Source organism: Aquarana catesbeiana, linkage group LG08, assembly GCF_042186555.1.
Source record: "Aquarana catesbeiana isolate 2022-GZ linkage group LG08, ASM4218655v1, whole genome shotgun sequence".
NCBI lineage: Eukaryota > Metazoa > Chordata > Amphibia > Anura > Ranidae > Aquarana > Aquarana catesbeiana.
In genome coordinates, this window is record NC_133331.1 from 133,707,918 (window position 1) to 133,728,964 (window position 21,047).

At 43.7% G+C, this 21,047-nt stretch overlaps 1 protein-coding gene across 2 annotated transcripts in view; it reads left to right on the forward strand.

Annotated features, from left to right (window-relative positions):
* Window positions 1-21,047, forward strand: part of TBC1D12 (TBC1 domain family member 12) — a 205,597-nt gene that overhangs the window by 125,092 nt on the left and 59,458 nt on the right. For both annotated transcript variants that reach the window (XM_073596417.1, XM_073596418.1), the window contains one exon: window positions 3,079-3,161. In XM_073596417.1, coding sequence (XP_073452518.1) covers window positions 3,079-3,161 — 83 coding nt within the window. The remainder of the gene's footprint in view (window positions 1-3,078; window positions 3,162-21,047) is intronic.

A 21,047-nucleotide genomic window follows, 5' to 3' on the forward strand; every position in this document is an offset into this window, starting at 1 on the left:
CCTCCATGACGTCATCACGAAGCTGGTGGATGTTAGAGACCTTGCACTCCTTCACCTTCCATTTGAGGATGCTCAATAGGGTTTAGGTCTGGAGACATGCTTGGCCAATCCATCACCTTTACCCTCAGCTTCATTAGCAAGGTAGTGGTCGTCTTGGAGGTGTGTTTGGGATTGCTATGTTGGAATACTGCCCTGCGGCCCAGTCTCCGAAAGGAGGGGATCATGCTCTGATTCAGTATGTCACAGTACACGCTGGCAGTCATGGTTCCCTTAATGAACTTTAGCTCCCCAGTGCTGGCAGCACCCATGCAGTGCTAGACCATGACACTCCCACCACCATGCTTGACTGTAGGCAAGACACACTTGTCTTTGTACCACACACGCTTGACACCATCTGAACCAAATAAGTTTAACTTGGTCTCATCAGACCACAGGACATGGTTCCAGTAATCCATGTCCTTAGTCTGCTTGTCTTCAGCAAACTGTTTGTGGGCTTTCTTATGCATCATCTTTAGTAGAGGCTTCCTTCTGGGACGACAGCCATGCAGACCAAATTGATGCAGTGTGCGGCGTATGTTTTAAGCACTGACAGGCTGATCACCCCCCCCCCCTTCAACCTCTGCAGCAATGCTGGCAGCACTCATATGTCTATTTCCCAAAGACAACCTCTGGATATGAAGCTGAGCAAGTGCACTCAACCTCTTTGGTTGACCATGGCGAGGCCTGTTCTGAGTGGAACCTGTCCTGTTAAACCACTGTATGGTCTTGGCCACCGTGCTGCAGCTCAGTTTCAGGGTCTTTTGCAATCTTCTTATAGCCTAGGCCATCTTTATGTAGAGCAACATTTATTTTTTTCAGATCCTTTGCCATGAGGTGCCATGTTGAACCTCCAATGACCAGTATGAGAGAGTGAGAGTGATAACATTTAATTTAACAAACCTGCTCCCCATTCACACCTGAGACCTTGTAACACTTAACGAGTCACATGACACCGGGGAGGGAAGATGGCTAATTGGGCCCAATTAAGACGTTTTTACTTAGGGGTGTACTCGCTTTTGTTGCCAGCGATTTAGACATTAAAGGCTGTGTGTTGAGGTGTTTTTTGAAGGGACAGCAGGTTTACAGTGTTATACAAGCTGGACACTCACTACTTTACATTGTAGCAAAGTGTCATCTCTTCAGTGTCGTCACATGAAAAGATATAATAAAATATTTACAAAAATGTGAGGGGTGTACTCACTTTTGTGAGATACTCTGTGTGTGTAATATAAATGTATGTGAATATATATATTATCTCTGTCTAACAGTGCAGTTAGCTGTGATGGGGTATGTCGCCCAGGATTTTCAACGAGACAGGTTGAGGGGCTCCAGGATGATTGTTTAATGTGGAGCAATCTGTTTTGTCAGTTTCGTCTGTGGTTTGTAAAAACCAATTGGGGACCTGGAGCCTGGAGATTTTGCAGCGATTTGAGTGGGAGGAAATCTCCAGTCTTGGGACCAGCATTTGGCAATAGCCAGGACATTGATTGATCAGGTGGCTTCTGGGCTAATAGTAGAGTCAGGACCAGGATTCTGGGCTCCACCCTTCTGAGGACTCAGTGTGCATATCTGCACGGCCAGGTGGCTTGATAAGATATATAAAATAAGATAACTGTTGGTGTGGGGAAGCTTCTAATGTATCCATCTAGCGTTGATAAGTGGCATACACTGTGTCACCCATGGTGGAGGAAGGGCCCAATGCTATTCCCATCACACTGGCTAGTGTGGAACGCATGCCGCATCACTGCGATCAGGAAGTGTGGGTGGATTTGTGTTCCACCCGATACTTCTGGTTTCCACTACATCACTTCCACTCATTATTGCGTCACTTCTGGTGTGACGGCTTTAGGATGTTATATGCTGACGCTGACATGCATGGGAGACACAGCTCCCTCTTGCGGCACGGAGGTCCACAGGGATTGATGGGGAAGGTGGTACCTATGCAAATGGGTGTGGCAAGACCTGCCATCATGTGGGTGTGTATATATAGAGATAGTTAGAAGAGGCCATTCATTCATCGCTTTGGTAAAGTAGGGAGTGTACAGATTGTATAACAGTGTAAATTAGCTGTCCTCTCAAAATAAATCAACACACAGCCATTAATGTCTAAACCGCTGGCAACAAAAGTGAGTACACCCCTAAGTGAAAATGTCCAAATTGGGCACAAAGTGTCAATATTTTGTGTGGCCGCCATTATTTTCCAGCACTGTCTTAACCCTCTTGGGCATGGAGTTCACCAGAGCTTCACAGGTTGCCACTGTAGTCCTTTTCCACTCCTCCATGATGTCATCATGAAGCTGGTGGATGTTAGGATGCACAATAGGGTTTAGGTCTGGAGACATGCTTGGCCAATCCATCACCTTTACCCTCAGCTTCATTAGCAAGGTAGAGACACAGCTCCCTCTTGCGGCACGGAGGTCCACAGGGATTGATGGGGAAGGTGGTACCTATGCAAATGGGTATGGCAAGACCTGCCATCATGTGGGTGTGTATATATAGAGATAGTTAGAAGAGGCCAGTCATTCATCGCTTTGGCTCTGAGGAAGAGGGTCCTCCCTCGAAACGCGCAAGCCACCCTGTAATACCGTCTGGTCCTTCGGCATCTTTGATTCCAGCCATAGACCTAAGAGTCACCGCTCGCTATTGCTATTGCTTTGATACGCATGTTTACCACGTTTGTATGCGAGTATAACCATTGCTGTTTTACCTTCATTAAAATTATTTTTGGTAATGCACAAGGTCTGTGCGCCCTCCCTTCTTTTTGTATAAAGTGCTGGGGTATAGACAGTGTGTAGTTTTTTTCTGGGACCTTTTTTTATCTTTTTTCTAAAAATTTGCATTTTTCGATAGCTGTGCTAAGGGATATATTTACCTAACAAAGAAAAAATAAATAAAATGTATTAATGCTTTTTTCAGTTGTCCTGCATTGTAGTTAACAGCTTTAGTGTCTCTGGATCCATTAAGAGTAGGTGTTAATACAGTTCTTTGGCCTGATCTAAGCAGTCCTAATTCATAAAACACACTTATTTATCGTTTTAGAAATCTACCTGCCAAGTCCGTCCATGAAACATTACGCCACCGACAAGAGTATGATGAAATGGTTGCAGAGGCAAAAAAACGAGGTAAGTTAAAAAAAAAAAAACACACACACATTTATAATTAACAAAATATATATATATATATATATATATATATATATAATTGCACGATTAATTGTTAAATCTAAATTAAACCAACCCCCCCCCCCCCCAGTGTAAAAAAAAAAATAAAGTAGCTGGCAGTAGCTGAAGGAGAGATAAAAAGAAAAATTGTATCCTTCTGTTCTTTTAGAGGTCAAAGGGATGAACTTCGGTCTGCATATGAGGTCAGTTTAACCCCTAAAGACTAAGCCTTTTTCTGACACTTGTTGCTTACAAGTTAAAATCAGTATTTTTTGCTAGAAAATTACTTAGAACCCCCAAATATATAATTTTTTTTAAGCAGAGACCCTAGACAAGATGGCGGTCGTTGCAATATTTTATGTCACACTGTATTTGCACAGCGGTCTTTCAAACACAATTTTTGGGAAAAAAATACAGTTCAGTGAATTATGAAAAAAAAAAAACAGTAAAGCTACTTTCACACTGAGGCATTTTTCAGGCGCTAAAGGGCTAAAAATAGCGCCTGTAAAATGCCTCCCCTGCCACCCCAGTGTGAAAGCCTGAGTGCTTTCACACTGGAGCTGTGCTGGGAAAAAAAGTCCTTCAAGCAGCCACTTTGGGGCATTGCCCGGGGGGGGGGGGGGGGATACACTGCTCCTAAAACTCCCCAGCCATTGTAATCAATGGCCAGTGTTGCCAAAGCGCCCACAAAGTGATTCTGCAGCGGCGCTGTGCGGGAGCTTTCAACCCTTTTTTCGGCCGCTAGCGGGGGTTAAAAGTGCAGCTAAAACCACGGTAAAGTGCCCCTAAACAAAAAAGTGGTGCTTTACCGCCGTCGACCCACCCCAGTGTGAAAGTGCCCTAAAGTTCGCCCAATTTTTTGTATAATGTGAAAGAGGATGTTACGCTGAGAATCGTAATCTTTATTCTAAGCAAAAAAATTGTGATTCTCATTTTATCCAGAATCATGCAGCTCTAATACATATATACTACAGTATTTAGGCATTCTAGTAACTTATTTTACTCCTAGTAAAATACACAGATCAAAAGCAATTTCTCAGTGGTAGAAGGCAGAGGGCAGGTATTTAACATCATGCACACTGCACAGCTAGAGCTCAGTTATTCCTGAATGGAGGAAGGGGCCCATCCCCATCTAACAGGGTCACAGGGAAGCATAAACAGTTGAGGCTGTTAGTTACCTGCTATGTGCTGGAGGGGCGTGTGGCTGTCACTCTGGAGGCTATGGAGTCAGTGTAGAGTATTATCAGTGATTCATGCAGAGGGAAGAGAGATCTGAGAGAAATGACATTTGGTGCTTTAGATTGAAGCTAGTACACATTATAGAAGGATATGGTTTGTTCATTTTTCATGGTAGATGTTTACAATCACTTTAAGGCTGGCCATACATTATAGTTTTCCTTAAGATTTGCCAAAACCATATACTACGGGGTCAAACTTAAACACTTTCAATTTGTTTGCAATCAGGCAGGCCCTCACGCTTCATAGTTGAAGGTAAATCTAAAGGAAAATGAATAAGAAAATTGTATGTATGACCAGCTTAAAACGGTGTTCCGCCGGGGGGGGGAAATACTGTAGCTGCTGACTTTTTTAATATATGGACACTTACTTTTCCAGGGAGCCCGCGATGTCGGCACCCCAGCCGATTTCAGATGGGCTGTCGGGTGCTGCCGTGCCATTTGTCGTAAGGAAAACCGTAAGTGAAGTCTTTCAGCTTCACAGCCGGCTCCCTACCACGCATTCGTGAAGCGCGCTGTGCTTTTGAACTGGCCCGGCGACGGAGGAGGGGGGGGGCAGACTTCCGAGGGATGGTGCCGCGGCACTATCTCCCGGAAGTGGGGAAGGGTACAAGTCAAAAACAGGTACCCGTTCTCCCCTCCCCCCTGAAAGGTGCCAAATGTGGCACCGGAGGAGGGATGGAAGCAGAAAAGCTGAGGTTTCACTTTTGGGTGGAACTCCACTTTAAGGTACAGGTCACATACTGTGGGAGGGTAGCGATAAAGGGGTTAGTATTCAGATCTACAGAATAAGGGAGGTAAGGTGTTAATATACATGTCACTAGAGACAGGATGGAGATCCAATGGACAAGGAAGGAGGAGGAGGTGAAATGGAAAAATTAAAAATTCTCACAAACCCCCCCCACCCCCTAAAATCACTGCTATGTGTGCTCTGGAATCAATGCGCGATCATTCATTCATCAGTTTCTACTTTCATCATTTTAAGAGAAAGTGACAGGCTCTCAAATGAAATCCGTACACTGTTTACATTGTGATTGGTCATTACAGTGATCACATTGCACAGAGCCGCTGGAATGAGCTCTGTACACTGTGTTTACAGCACTGCAGTTAATTAATATGGAAAGATTTTATTCTAAAATGTTATTAGCATGTTGATGGGGAATATAAAATACAAGCAGAGTAACCGCTTGCCGACCAGGCGCCGCAGTTGCACTGCGGCAACCTGGCTCGGCTGCGCGAATCGCCGTTATGTTACGTGGTCGCGATGACCGCCAGGCTCCCGCGAGCGCTCGTGACAGGGCGAGAAGTGGGATCTCTGTGTGTAAACACAGAGATCCCGGTTCTCTGAGGGGAGAAGAGACAGATCGTGTGTTCATACAAAGTATGAACACCAATCTATCTCTTCCCCTAGCAAGTCCCATCCCCCCTTCAGTTAGAACACTTAGCAGGGAACACAGTTAACCCCTTGATCGCCCCCTAGTGTTAACCCCTTCACTGCCAGTGACATTTTTACAGTAATCCATGCATTTTTATAGCACTGATCGCTGTATAAATGCCAATGGTCCCAAAAAATGTGTCAAAATTGTCCGATGTGTCCGCCATAATGTCGCAGTCACGATAAAAATCGCAGATCGCCGCCATTACTAGTAAAAAAAATATATAATAAAAATGCTATAAATCTATCCCCCATTTTGTAGACGCTATAACTTTTGCGCAAACCAATCAATATGCGCTTATTGCGATTTTTATTACCAAAAATATGTAGAAGAATACATACCAAAAAATACCAAAAAATTTGTTTTTTTTAAAAAAAAAAAGGGGGGATATTTATTATAGCAAAAAGTACAAAATATTGTGTGTTTTTTTTTTTTTTTCAAAATCATCACTCTTTTTTTGTTTATAACGCAAAAAATAAAAACCGCAGTGATGATTAAATACCACCAAAAGAAAGCTCTATTTGTGGGGAAAAAAAAGTCAATTTTGTTTGGGTACAACGTCGCACGACCGTGCAATTGTCAGTTAAATCGATACAGTGCCGAATCACAAAAAATGGCCTGGTCATTCAGCAGCCAAATCTTCTGGGGCTGAAGTGGTTAAACTTCACTTTTAGGGTTTGCACATTTCTGTGTATCGATAGAAGCAGTGGATTTAATTTAAAATAAATCTGAGGTCTTTTGCACTTCTGACATGACCTATTGGAGGTGGATTACCTTAGAACTAATTCAGTAGGCTTTCCAAAGCCAAAAGACTTCCTCAAATTGGAGGTGCATTATGATGAAATAACATTCCGTAGGCTTTCCAGGGCCAAAGGCCTTCATCTATGCTATTTCACATAGTAGCAGACTGGATAATTGTACTGCTTTTCACTGTGAAATTCAACTAAATGGTCTGCTTTATTGCTTGTAGATACATTTATTTCTCTGCTGCTAGTTGCTTTTTTTGTAATAGAACAGATTCAGCTATAGCTGAGAGAATGGGTTGTATACATTTGGTGGGAAGCCTAAGGTTAATTACAGACTAGAGTGAGAATTGATTTAATGTAACAAAATAATGGTTTTCATTATCTTTCAGTTTAGGATTAATGTTTGCAGAGGTGAAAGGCTTGTTCTACTCTGTGACTGAAGTGTTAGCTGTATATGGATGTGGTAGCAAGATACAACCATCAAACAATCATTGTCTTTGCATGCACAGTTGTGAGGCTTTAGGAATACATATTCATTTGGAGTAGTCTGTACAGTATATGCACCCATTCACATCGCTTTTGGTTTCAAATGGATTTCAGTATTGTCTGTTTTTAATGCAGACAATGTGGAATAGTTTGTGGATCTGTTGGCAATGTTTTCTTGTTTTTTGTGGGCATAAACTTATTACGGCGTATGGCTGAAATTTTGACAATAAACACCACTGTTTGCCAGGTGAGTATTTTCTGCATTCCTAAATAATGCAAAAATTCTAGAAGTGCTGCATATGCAGAATCCATCTATATGTACCCATTAATTTGCATAAACGTTTCCCCATTTTTACTAGATATTTATTTTCTTTTTTATCATACAGTGCTGTAAAAAAGTATTTGCCCCTTCCTGATTTCACCATCAATCATTTAACTGAGGTTCTTCAAAGGCTGCATTCATTCATAAATGCAGTCTATAGTTTACTACTGTAATGCTGTCATTGCACACAGTGTCACATGGTACAGGCCAATTTCACTGGCCCTGTACCAAGTGATCACTTTGACCAATCACAGCAGTAACATGGGCTGCATTTATGAATGAATGTGTTCTTTGTTAACTAATATGATTGTTGTGATTGAACACAGCGATCACATGGTACAGAACCAATTACACCAGTCGTGTACCCCGATCTGTGAACAGCGGTCACAGATTGCGATGCTGCGCACTCTAGGGAGCATGCACGAGCGGCCTGTGCAGGAGGACATACAAGTACTTGTTCCCATTTACACCATCTTATAGCAGGTGTAACATGGTCCAAAGGGTGGGGTTTAGCAGCCCATAGCTGATTTCATTTTTCGCTCAACCAGCTGAGACATTGTATTCTGTCTAGGGGACTCGCTGGGGGACTCGCAGCCATGGGTTGCGGGCACTGATCGAATGCTGGTTTTCCAGCATGCCCGTTCAAGGCCAGTCATTAGATAAGCTTATGTAGATCAGACTGCTCTACACATGTGCTGAAAGTCGGCCAATTCCTAGGTGCTGTTACTGGATCTGTAGGTAAGAAACCTTTTAACATGCTCACAATAAAACTGTATACAGTGAGACATGATTGCAAACATGCTGAAATATAGATTCTGGATTTACACTTTTACCGTCATCACTGTAATGCCCCGTACACACGGTCGGACTTTGTTCGGACATTCCAACAACAAAATCCATGGATTTTTTCCGACGGATGTTGGCTCAAACTTGTCTTGCATACACACGGTCACACAAAGTTGTCAGAAAATCCGATCGTTCTAAACGCGGTGACGTAAAACACGTACGTCGGGACTATAAACGGGGCAGTGGCCAATAGCTTTCATCTCTTTATTTATTCTGAGCATGCGTGGCACTTTGTCCGTCGGATTTGTGTACACACGATCGGAATTTCCGACAACGGATTTTGTTGTCGGAAAATTTTATCTCCTGCTCTCCAACTTTGTGTCGGAAAATCCGATGGAAAATGTCCGATGGAGCCCACACACGGTCTGGATTTCCGACAACACGCTCCGATCGGACATTTTCCATCGGAAAATCCGACCGTGTGTACGGGGCATAACTGTTATAGCAGCACTTAATGGAACACTTTAAGTCTGTAACCCCTATGGTAGTTGTATTTTTGCCGTTACCCAACATCGCAATGGTGTTCAGAACTCTGTTCCAAAATACTGTAATATTTGGGGTTCTGGATCAGTATCCAGCCGTATCTAAAACAACCAGTCTTTGCCTTCACAAAGGGAAAAGACAACCGCTGATCTTCAGCATAAACCATCAAAACAGTCCATACCTCTGGAACAAAATAAACCTTCGGTTCGCTGGCAGCGTACCCTTGTCGCACAATATCATATAAGTCCCCACCTGTTCCATTGGTCTAGAAAAGGTCACAGCAGCATCTAAGCAAAATAAAAAGCCCGCAGCCCTCTGTGTGTCCAGTTCCACACAAAACCTCATCAACCTGCTGGCTGTTCCTACCCTAATAAGGTGGGTCAATCCTGAGTACTCAAAATTGCTTCACTTGTCATCCCTCTTAAAGGGACCACAACCCAAACAATGGTGACACCCCTAGACAAAAATGAACATTTAACCATTGCAATGTGGGCTCCACACTGTAATGCCACGTACACACGGGTGGGAGCTTGTTGTCGGAAATTCCGACCGTGTGTAGGCTCCATCGGACAATTTCTGTCGAAATTTCCGACAAACAAAATTTAAGATCTGGATCTCAAATTTTCCGACAACAAAATCCGTTGTAAATTCCGATTGTGTGTACACAATTCCGACGCACAAAGTTCCACGCATGCTTAGAATCAAGCAGAAGAGCCGCACTGTCTATTGAACTTCATTTTTCACGGCTTGTTGTACGTCACCGCGTTCTTGACGTTCTGAATTTCCGACAAGATTTGTGTGACCATGTGTATGCAAGAGAAGTTTTAGCCAACATCCATCGGGAAAAAAACATGGATTTTGTTGTCGGAATGTGCGATCATCTGTACGCGGCATAAGGGTAATTTTTGTTTTCCTGTGCCCTGAGTTGAGCTTTAAGTTTGCCAGTATTTTTCACAGATGCTTGATGCGATTGTGTGCCCTGCACCTTGGTATATGCACCCTTGGCCTGCACTGGTAGTTGATTTTCTTGTGTATAGTATTTTAAACGTATGCAAGTTTTAGTGTGCAAACTTTGAATTGTGCTCTTTAAACACTGTGGCGCCAACATAAAATGAGAGATTAGAAAGAAGAAATATAGATGGTACTAAAATTCAGGATGAGTAAACATTTATTGGTTAGATGCTGTTTACAGCCCGCGGATGAAGCATCAATTGAAAGTAATATAAATCCCTAAACCCCATGTGGCTTTTCATAGAGAATTACTGCTGAGAGTAATTTCCCACTTTATATAGTTCATCATTTGTGCCCAGCAGTAGTACATCTGGCAGAGAGAGAGAGTTTGAAGAAAAGTAATGATGGGGAATAGTGAAAAGAGGGAGGGAAATATTTACTGACCTTTCAATTTTCTGTGTCACTCTGAGGTACAATTACTAAACTGATATATTTATTTTGATTAAATGACTTGTTTTATACTTCAGGGAGAACATGATCTGCCCACACTGGCTTTCTTCACTGAGCTTTCAAAGGCCTCCCTTGTGGCATGATATAGTTTGTAATTTATTTGGAGATTATATGCTTTGCCTGCAATACCGTGTGTATATGTGTGTGTGTGTGTGTATGTATATGTATATGTGTGTGTGTGTGTATATATATATATATATATATATATATATATATATATATATATATATATATATATATATATATATATATATAAATCAGTACTCATTATGTAATTGAATCTGATGTCCTTTTACATCAGTTTATTTGTGATCTAAGGGGTGAAAGCTCACCAGCATGGAGATGCTGGGAAAAATTTGTATTTTTGGAGATTTCCTTAGTATCCTTAGTCAAATATATTTCAATATAATTGTCTTTGCTACTATATAAAAGCAGTGTTGAATTACTTTGAGCGATCGGTGTATTATGGGCCCTGTATGCTAAATAAAAATATGGTTTAGAAGGCTGTGTAGCTATCTGTAAGAATACACCGTTTGAATTATAAAAAAAAGACACATTTTTTCTTTATAAATGAGATGCTAATGGCAGAGCTTGTATGGAGCCAATCACCATTTTGTAGGAGGAGGAAAGACGTGGCTTTGTGTCTTCGTGCTGCCTGTGTGAGCATGGCACTGTGAACGGCTGCATTAAACATTAGTTCACATAGATGAGACTTCTGTGGGGCACCAAAGGTCCCAGCAGGCACAGAGGGCACCAACATAATGGTATTCTGACAGAACAGCCAAGCCACAGTTTGAGAAGGAAGCTCAGGGAACAAAAATAATAAAAAAATAAAAATAAATAAGCAGTGCACGTTGGTTCTGTTTGCATCTCATTTATTAAAAAAAATACATTACTATCACCTTATTACCTTGAAAATACCAAATTTTATGTTGTCGGGTTGGATGGATTACATATATTGTTACATAGGTTGAAAAGAGTCCACCTGTTCTCATGGTTTTACATCATATTTTCCCCCCCAAGATTAGGCTCAGAAGAGCAGAACCTAAAGTAGTTGTAACCCCCCCCCCCCAAAAAAAAACGCTACTGTCCCTTTTAAGGCGCGAAATATAGCACAGTGCTTTTTACCATGCTATTTGTCGCTTTCTATGCTGTACAATACCTGGCTGATCCTGCCTGTTCCTGTCTTCCCTTCTGTAAACTGACCACCTTTATCATGGCTGCTGATCTCTGCTAGCATGATCAGTTTATGTGACTTTGTCATCCAGCTATCTCCTCAGTGTCTCTGCATCTCCCCTTCCCTCTCTCCCTGTCAGTTCAGTAGTCAGTGGGAAAGCTGATCCTCTCCCCTCTCCTCTCATGCCTGTGTAATTCTATTCCTTGCAGCTGCTCCAGTGCTTTTAAAGTAAAGAAACCTGCATTCATTACTTTGATTCCATGTTTTAGGTCCCTGTTCAGTACAGTGTGTGTGTTTTCCTAAAATTATAATGCTAAAATACCTTCTTTCCAGAGCCCTGCTGTGCAGACACATGACCTCCCTCTACTAGCTTGCATTCATCACAGGGAAATCTCAGCCCCTCCCACTGTACTCACTTGGGAAGGGAACCAGAGGGAGGTCATGTGTCTACACAGCAGGACTCTGCAAAGAAGGTATTTAGCATTATAATTTTAGGAAAACACACGCGCTGTACTGAACAGGGACCTAAAACAGAGAATCAAAGTCATTAAAGTGATTGTAAGGTTTTTTAAAAAAAAATAACAAACATATCATACTTACCTCGCCTGTGCAGCTCGTTTTGCACAGAGTGGCCCCAAACTTGCTCTTCTGGGGTCCCCCGGCGGCTCTCGCTTCTCCTCCCCACATCAGATAACCCCCCCTGGGAGAAGGATTACCTTGCGGGCGCGCTCCCGAGTCCAGCATTCGGCAACCATAGAGGCCGAATGCAGGACTCGGCCCCCGCACCCGTGTTATTGGATTTGATTGACAGCAGCAGGAGCCAATGGCTGCGTTGCTATCAATCTATCCAATCAAAAGCCGAGAACCCCAGGCAGAGAGACAGCGTGTCTCTGTCGGGTCAAGCTCCAGGGCTCAGGTAAGTAAAACAGGTGGGCCGGTCACTGCCAGGCATTTTTTCACCTTAATGCATAGGATGCATTAAGGTGAAAAAACACGTAGGTTTACAACCCCTTTATTAAATGTAACTTTACAATCACTTTAATCTATAAACAAATATACAAAGCTCAAAAAAATGTTGGATACATTAGAGAAGGTTTTTTTCAGGCACAAAAGAAGGGAGTGGAAACCATCACTTAGGTAGTTGTTATTGTGAAAAATGCCCCCATGCACCCCCCCTCCCCCCTGCTCTGTTCACAACTCTAAATTTTGGATTGCCCAATACTTTAGCCAGGGGTGCGCCAAGAGAGCCACTTAGTGATTTGGTACCCAGTCGCGGACCACAATGAACTATGGGGTTTTATCACCCCCCCAATCTACAAATGTAAATGAGCCCTTACTGTCCTGAGCCCCCAAAAAGGCTACTTTCACACTGATGCAGTACGGTTTTACTGCACCGCAGCTGCAGCTTTCCTGCCGGATAGCTGCACTGAGCCATGGACTTCTATTAGATCTTGCGAGTGTGGTGCACTTTCTGAAAGCCAAAACCCACCTGATCACTATCTGGGTGTGCCAACCTGCCAACCCAGAGCATGTGCATGCGCTCCCCTGGTTTGAGGTCACTGGCAACATCAGAGGGGTCAGCTGGCCACAGGTTGAGCACCCCTGCTTTTAAGCCGTAGTAACGGTCATCTGGACAAATGGGATTCTTTTCTTCACTGGGGACACAAACTGCAATAAAAACCTGTCTAAAAGGAGCAGAGTAATAAAACCTGGCAGGGCTTATAAACCATCACCACTCTATCCAAAACTGCTAAAGTTTCTTGGCTTTACATCGTTAAAGCATATCTAAACCCAAAAAACAAAAAATGTAATAGATGTGGTTGCATTCGTTTTTCTTTCTTCATACTTTTCACTTTATTTTAACCATTAAAAATTCACACTTCCTGTCTCTTCATGGCTCTATTTATTTCATGGAAGCTGCCATGGTTGTCACATTGTCTACCTTAGTTCACCTCCATTACATGGTGGATTGATGGGACTAGTAGCTTACACAAAAAAGAGAAGGATGTTTGTACTTTCTTTTGAGCTTACGTGAAGTAGCAAGGACCCTGCATTTCTGGCAAGATGAATGGTATTTTCTGTACTTGCTGAATATGTTTTTAGCGTAAAAAATAATGCAGCCACCACATCTAAGGACTAGAATATATGAAATGTTTGTTTAGGAACTAGTTAAACTTGTAACCTGCATCGCTCAGTGCCAAACAGGAACTGCAAAAGCAAAATTTTCAGGAATACTGCTGCTTGCTATGAGCGCACTATAACCTATCGATCCAATGTAAAATAGTGTGCAGTGTACCTTTTAAGACCTAAATCAACAGCAGAAAAGAGGTCCAACAGCGCTTTATATATGAAAGGGTTAACCATTTTGCTCAGTATTCAGAAGTGTATGAAACACGATGACAGCCAAAGGGTTAAAATTTCCAGGGGCCAAGCAAGCATGTAAAAAACAGAGACCACAAATAATAGTGCCCACTACTGTAGTATTTAATGCAGTGCTTCTCAACATTTTTACCTTTGAGGAATCCTTGGCAATAGTTAAGATCTTGGCAAAACCCTAAATAAAATGTTCAGATCTACATCTTACAGAACATGCCTTTTTCCCCTTAGTCCCCGCTAGCTCTCCTCTTGTCCATCCCAGGTGATATCACAAACTAGCCTGGGACAGACAGAAGAGGAGGACCTGTGGAGAACAGTGCAGCAAATACCAGTATGCTTCCTTCCACCACACTGCAAATCCATAACACAGGGTTTCTCAAATGGGGTTCCTCCCCAAATCATTATTGTGACGGGTGTATATCCACCCAATGTTTTCAATATGCACTGATAGTGCGCATTGATGCCTGATGCCTCCTCTGTATTTGTGGCTCCTGTAAACTCAGAGGGTGGCATCGAGATGAGTGCAGAGAATGGGAATCTGTGGCTGGATCAGGAGATGACATCTAGTGTATGGCATGGATGAATGCAAACTGCAGAAATGGGGATCAGAGCTCATGGGCACATGACTGGATGAGACTAAATGTAGCAGGAGGTGAGATTATGTTAGCTTTATGTACAGTTATGGCATAACATAATGCGATTATGTTTTCACCGCCTGCCACATTTAGTCTCATCCAGGTGTGTGCTCCCCCCCTCTGCAGTCTGCATCACTGCTGCCATACACTAGATGTCACCTCCTGCTTTAGCCATGTGCTCCCTTTCTCTGTTGAATCCTCAGTCTGTATTCACTGCTGCCTTACACACCCCTGGGGACTTAATGTATCACCACCATATATTGCACTCACATAATGATGCATATAACAGGCTTTTAATTCAGTGGCAACATCCACAATCATACAATTTAATGCAATACTCGGCCAGCCCATGTTGTCAGAAGAGCCACTCCACTTTGCAGAAATCTGGGAAAATGGCGGCAAGTGTGGGAATATCAGCAGACTCCATCTTTGCACGTTAAGCTCATCAGGGCTTTTTCAGAAAGTCTGTGAGACCAGGATGAAAGCAGTGTGGGTCTGCCAGGGGGGACAGTGCTGGATCAAGAGTGGTGTCGGGTAAGTGTTTAGGGGGGGTGCTAGAGGCAAAGACAGTGAAAATATTTTTTACCTTAAAGGGTAAATTCGCCTTTACAGAAAATCTGTAAGGTGAACTTACACAGGACCCTGTCCCCATCCCCCTCTCCTGCTGTACCGGAGTCCTGCGATCCCCTGCCGTCAGGCACTGGGATTCCGCTTCACTGGTCCGGGGTTTTGAAATCCTCCTGGTTTTCTCTCCAGCACTGACAGGGCAGGCTAGACAGTGCTGACCAATTAGGGGATTAAGCCACAGGGATTTTAAATCACCGGATCGGGGGGAATGGGGAGAAGGGGCCCAGTAGAAGTTCACCTTACTGATTTTCTGTAAAGATGAACTTTCACTTTAACCACTTGCCGACCGCGTTCTAGCCGAATGACAGCTACGGCGTGGCTGGCCAGTTCTCGGACGTCTTCCCATGCGTGCATGGGCATCGCACACTGTGATCACTGTGTCCTACAGACACAGCTGATCACAGATCAGGGTAAAGCGCCAATCAGTGACTCTTTACCACGTGATCAGCTGTGTCCAATCACAGCTGGGCACGATGTAAACACAAGTCGGTTATCAGCATTCCTTTCCTCAGGCTGGGTTCATACTGGTACAACAAACGCTCCGACATTGGGAGCACATGTCACATGACGTGTATAAATCAATGGTTCCCTATGAGAGCCGTCTTAACTGGTCTGACACAAGTCGGTCCGACTTTGAAAAAGATTCCTGCACTACTTTGGTCCGACTTTAATCCTACTTCAGCCCGTTGAATATCATTGAAGTTAAGACGATGATCCGACTCTAGCATCCGACTTGAGCTCTGAGGATCTTGAAGGGGAACCCCACGCCAAAAAAAAAAAAAAAAAAAAACGGCATAGAGTTCCCCCTTTAAGAACATACCAGATTCGGTCTGGTATGGATTTTAAGGGGAACCCCCATGCCAAAACGGCATGGGGTCCCCCCAAAATCCATACAGACCCTTATCTGAGCACACAGCCTGGCAGGTCAGGAAAGGGGCTGGGGACAAGCGAGCGTGCCCCCCACCCCAAAGCACCTTTTCTGCATGTTGATGGGGACAAGGGCCTCTTCCAGGCAACCCTGGCCAGTGGTTGTCAGGGTCTGCGGGTGGGGGCTTTTCACAATCTGGAAGCCCCCTTTAACAAGGGGGCCCCCAGATCCCAGCCCCCCACCCTATGTAAATGTGTGGGGAGTACATTCACCTAAAAAAATAAATAAATAAAAGTGCAAAATAATAGTATATATAAACAATACAAGTAAACATACACTACAAACAGTGCTATTGTTGAGCAAAAAAATATATATAAATATCATGCGGCCAACTACGCACAAAAGTGATTACACAGAGAGGTACAGAGTCTGTGAGGTGATCAGGAAAATGTCCATAAGTGATAATACAGCTGAATCGCAGTGTGCACCTTCCACCGGTCAGTAGGATTTCACCCTGTGTTGACACTCTCCCCCTAGGGGGTCAAACTCACCAGAACTGCAAGTTAAATAAGCCTCCAAGAGAAGAAGATCTCCTAATCACATCTCCCTCAGCACCACTCCAGGGGGTTCAGGGGGGGTCACAAAGGTTAGAAGACTCCTTTTCTCCTAACTCCTGCCTGTGTTCACAGTGACGGAGAAAAATTACCTGTTTGCAAAATGTTATAACAAACTAAACTACTTTTTTTTTTTTTTTCGGTCCTTATTCGTTTAGCAAAAAATAAAAAACCCAGCGGTGATTAAATACCACCAGAAGAAAGCTCTGGGTGAAAAAAAAATAATAAAAATTTCATATGGGTACAGTGTTGCATGACTGCGCAATTGTTATTGAAACCTGAAAAATGGCCTAGGCAAGAAAGGGTAAAAGTGCCCATTAGGCAAGTGGTTAACCACTTCAATACCAGACACTTTCGCCCCTTCCTGCCCAGGCCGATTTTTAGCTTTCAGCGCTGTTGCAATTGAATGACAATTGCACGGTCATGCTACACTGTAGCCAAACAAATTTTTTATCATTTTGTTCCCACAAATAGAGCTTTTTTTTTGGTGATATTTGATCACTGCTTGGGTTTCTATTTGTTGCGCAACAAATTAAAAAAAGACCAAAAATTTTCAAAAAGTTTTTGAGGTGATGAGGTGGCACCAGTGAGGTGGCACTGATGATGGGCACTAATATGCAGCACTGATGGGCACTGATAGGTGGCACTGGTATGCTGCACTGATGGTCACTGAAAGGCTGCACTGATGGTCACTGAAAGGCTGCACTGATGGGTACTTATGGGTGGCACTGATGGGTATCAACGATAAGGAGGCACTGACTGGCATCATTTGTGGGCACTGATTGGCATTGATTTTGGCACAGATTGGCATCCCTGGCGGCCATGTGTGGTATTAACCACTTGACGACCGCCTCACGCCGATTTACGTCGGCAAGGTGGCACGGACAGGCAAAATCACGTACATATACGTGATTTGCCTTCCGCGGGTGGGGGGTCCGATCGGTCGTCTTTTCTCCCACGGCGATCGGAGATGAGGGGGAGGCCATCCGTTCGTGGCCCCCCCCTCGCGATCGCCGCCGGCCAATGAGAACATTCCTTTGCTGCTGTATGCTAAACAGCAGCAAAGGAAATGATGTCATCTCTCCTCGGCTCGGTAATTTCCGTTCCGGCCCAAGGAGAGAAGACAAGTGAGTGAGTGCACAACACACACACACACAGTAGAACATGCCAGGCACACAAAACACCCCGATCGCCCCCCCCGATCGCCCCCCCCCGATCCCCCCCCAATCACCCCCCCCCCCCCCCGTCACAAACTGACACCAGCAGTTTTTTTTTTTTTTTTTTTTTTTCTGATTACTGCATTGGTGTCAGTTTGTGACAGTTACAGTGTTGGGACAGTTAGTATTACCCCCCTGTAGGTCTAGGATACCCCCCTAACCCCCCCTAATAAAGTTTTAACCCCTTGATCACCCCCTGTCACCAGTGTCACTAAGCGATCATTTTTCTGATCGCTGTATTAGTGTCGCTGGTGACGCTAGTTAGTGAGGTAAATATTTAGGTTCGCCGTCAGCGTTTTATAGCGACAGGGACCCCCATATACTATCTAATAAATGTTTTAACCCCTTGATTGCCCCCTAGTTAACCCTTTCACCACTGATCACCGTATAAGTGTTACGGGTGACGCTGGTTAGTTTGTTTATTTTTTATAGTGTCAGGGCACCCGCCGTTTATTACCGAATAAAGGTTTAGCCCCCCGGTCGCCCGGCGGTGATATGCGTCGCCCCAGGCAGCGTCAGATTAGCGCCAGTACCGCTAACACTCACGCACGCAGCATACGCCTCCCTTAGTGGTATAGTATCTGAACGGATCAATATCTGATCAGATCTATACTAGCGTCCCCAGCAGTTTAGGGTTCCCAAAAACGCAGTGTTAGTGGGATCAGCCCAGATACCTGCTAGTACCTGCGTTTTGTCCCTCCGCCCGGCCCACCCAAGTGCAGTATCGATCGATCACTGTCACTTACAAAACACTAAACGCATAACTGCAGCGTTCGCAGAGTCAGGCCTGATCCCTGCGATCGCTAACAGTTTTTTTGGTAGCATTTTGGTGAACTAGCAAGCACCGGCCCCAGGCAGCGTCAGGTTAGCGCCAGTACCACTAACACCCACGCACGCAGCATACTCCTCCTTTAGTGGTATAGTATCTGAACGGATCAATATCTGATCCGATCAGATCTATACTAGCGTCCCCAGCAGTTTAGGGTTCCCAAAAACGCAGTGTTAGCGGGATCAGCCCAGATACCTGCTAGCACCTGCGTTTTGCCCCTCCGCCCGGCCCAGCCCACCCAAGTGCAGTATCGATCGATCACTGTCACTTACAAAACACTAAACGCATAACTGCAGCGTTTGCAGAGTCAGGCCTGATCCCTGCGATCGCTAACAGTTTTTTTGGAAGCTTTTTATTGAACTGGCAAGCACCAGCGGCCTAGTACACCCCGGTCGTAGTCAAACCAGCGCTGCAGTAACACTTGGTGACGTGGCGAGTCCCATAAGTGCAGTTTAAGCTGGTGAGGTGGCAAGCACAAGTAGTGTCCCGCTGCCACCAAAAAGACAAACACAGGCCCGTCATGCCCATAGTGCCCTTCCTGCTGCATTCGCCAATCCTAATTGGGAACACACCGCTTCTGCAGCGCCCGTACTTCCCCCATTCACATCCCCAACCAAATGCAGTCGGCTGCATGAGAGGCATTTTTATGTCCTCCCGAGTACCCCTACCCAACGAACCCCCCCAAAAAGATGTCGTGTCTGCAGCAAGCGCGGATATAGGCGTGACACCCGCTATTATTGTCCCTCCTGTCCTGACAATCCTGGTCTTTGCATTGGTGAATGTTTTGAACGCTACCATGCACTAGTTGAGTATTAGCGTAGGGTACAGCATTCCACAGACTAGACACACTTTCACAGGGTCTCCCAAGATGCCATCGCATTTTGAGAGACCCGAACCTGGAACCGGTTACAGTTATAAAAGTTAGTTACAAAAAAAGTGTAAAAAAAAATATATATATATAAAATAAAAAAAAATAGTTGTCGTTTTATTGTTCTCTCTCTCTCTATTCTCTCTCTCTCTATTGTTCTGCTCTTTTTTTACTGTATTCTATTCTGCAATGTTTTATTGTTATTGTTATTGTTATTATGTTTTATCATGTTTGTTTTTCAGGTATGTAATTATTTATACTTTACTGTTTACTGTGCTTTATTGTTAACCATTGTTAATCATTTTTTTGTCTTCAGGTACGCCATTCACGACTTTGAATGGTTATACCAGAATGATGCCTGCAGGTTTAGGTATCATCTTGGTATCATTCTTTTCAGCCAGCGGTCGGCTTTCATGTAAAAGCAATCCTAGTGGCTAATTAGCCTCTAGACTGCTTTTACAAGCCGTGGGAGGGAATGCCCCCCCCCCACACCGTCTTCCGTGTTTTTCTCTGGCTCTCCTGTCTCAACAGGGAACCTGAGAATGCAGCCGGTGATTCAGCCAGCTGACCATAGAGCTGATCAGAGACCAGAGTGGCTCCAAACATCTCTATGGCCTAAGAAACCGGAAGCTACGATCATTTTATGACTTAGATTTCGCCAGATGTAAATAGCGCCATTGGGAAATTGGGGAAGCATTTTATCACACCGATCTTGGTGTCATCAGATGCTTTGAGGGCAGAGGAGAGATCTAGGGTTAAATAGACCCCAATTTTTTCAAAAAAGAGTACCTGTCACTACCTATTGCTATCATAGGGGATATTTGCATTCCCCGAGATAACAATAAAAATGATTAAAAAAAAAAAAAATGAAAGGAACAGTTTAAAAATAAGATAAAAAAGCAAAAAAATAATAAAGAAAAAAAAAAAAAAAAGCACCCCTGTCGCCCCCTGCTCTCGCGCTAAGGTGAGCGCAAACGGCGGTCTGTCGTCAAATGTAAACAGCAATTGCACCATGCATGTGAGGTATCGCCGCGAAGGTCAGATCGAGGGCAGTAATTTTTGCAGTAGACCTCCTCTGTAAATCTAAAGTGGTAACCTGTAAAGGCTTTTAAAGGCTTTTAAAAATGCATTTATTTTGTTGCCACTGCACGTTTGTGCGCAATTTTAAAGCATGTCATGTTTGGTATCCATGTACTCGGCCTAAGATCATCTTTTTTATTTCATCAAACATTTGGGCAATATAGTGTGTTTTAGTGCATTAAAATTTAAAAAAGTGTGTTTTTTTCCCCAAAAAATGCGTTTGAAAAATCGCTGCGCAAACACTGTGTGAAAAAAAAAAAAATGAAACACCCACCATTTTAATCTGTAGGGCATTTGCTTTAAAAAAATATATAATGTTTGGGGGTTCAAAGTAATTTTTTTGCAAAAAAAAATAACTTTTTCATGTAAACAATGAGTGTCAGAAAGGGCTTTGTCTTCAAGTGGTTAGAAGAGTTGGTGATGTGTGACATAAGCTTCTAAATGTTGTGCATAAAATGCCAGGACAGTTCAAAACCCCCCAAAATGACCCCATTTTGGAAAGTAGACACCCCAAGCTATTTGCTGAGAGGCATGTCGAGTC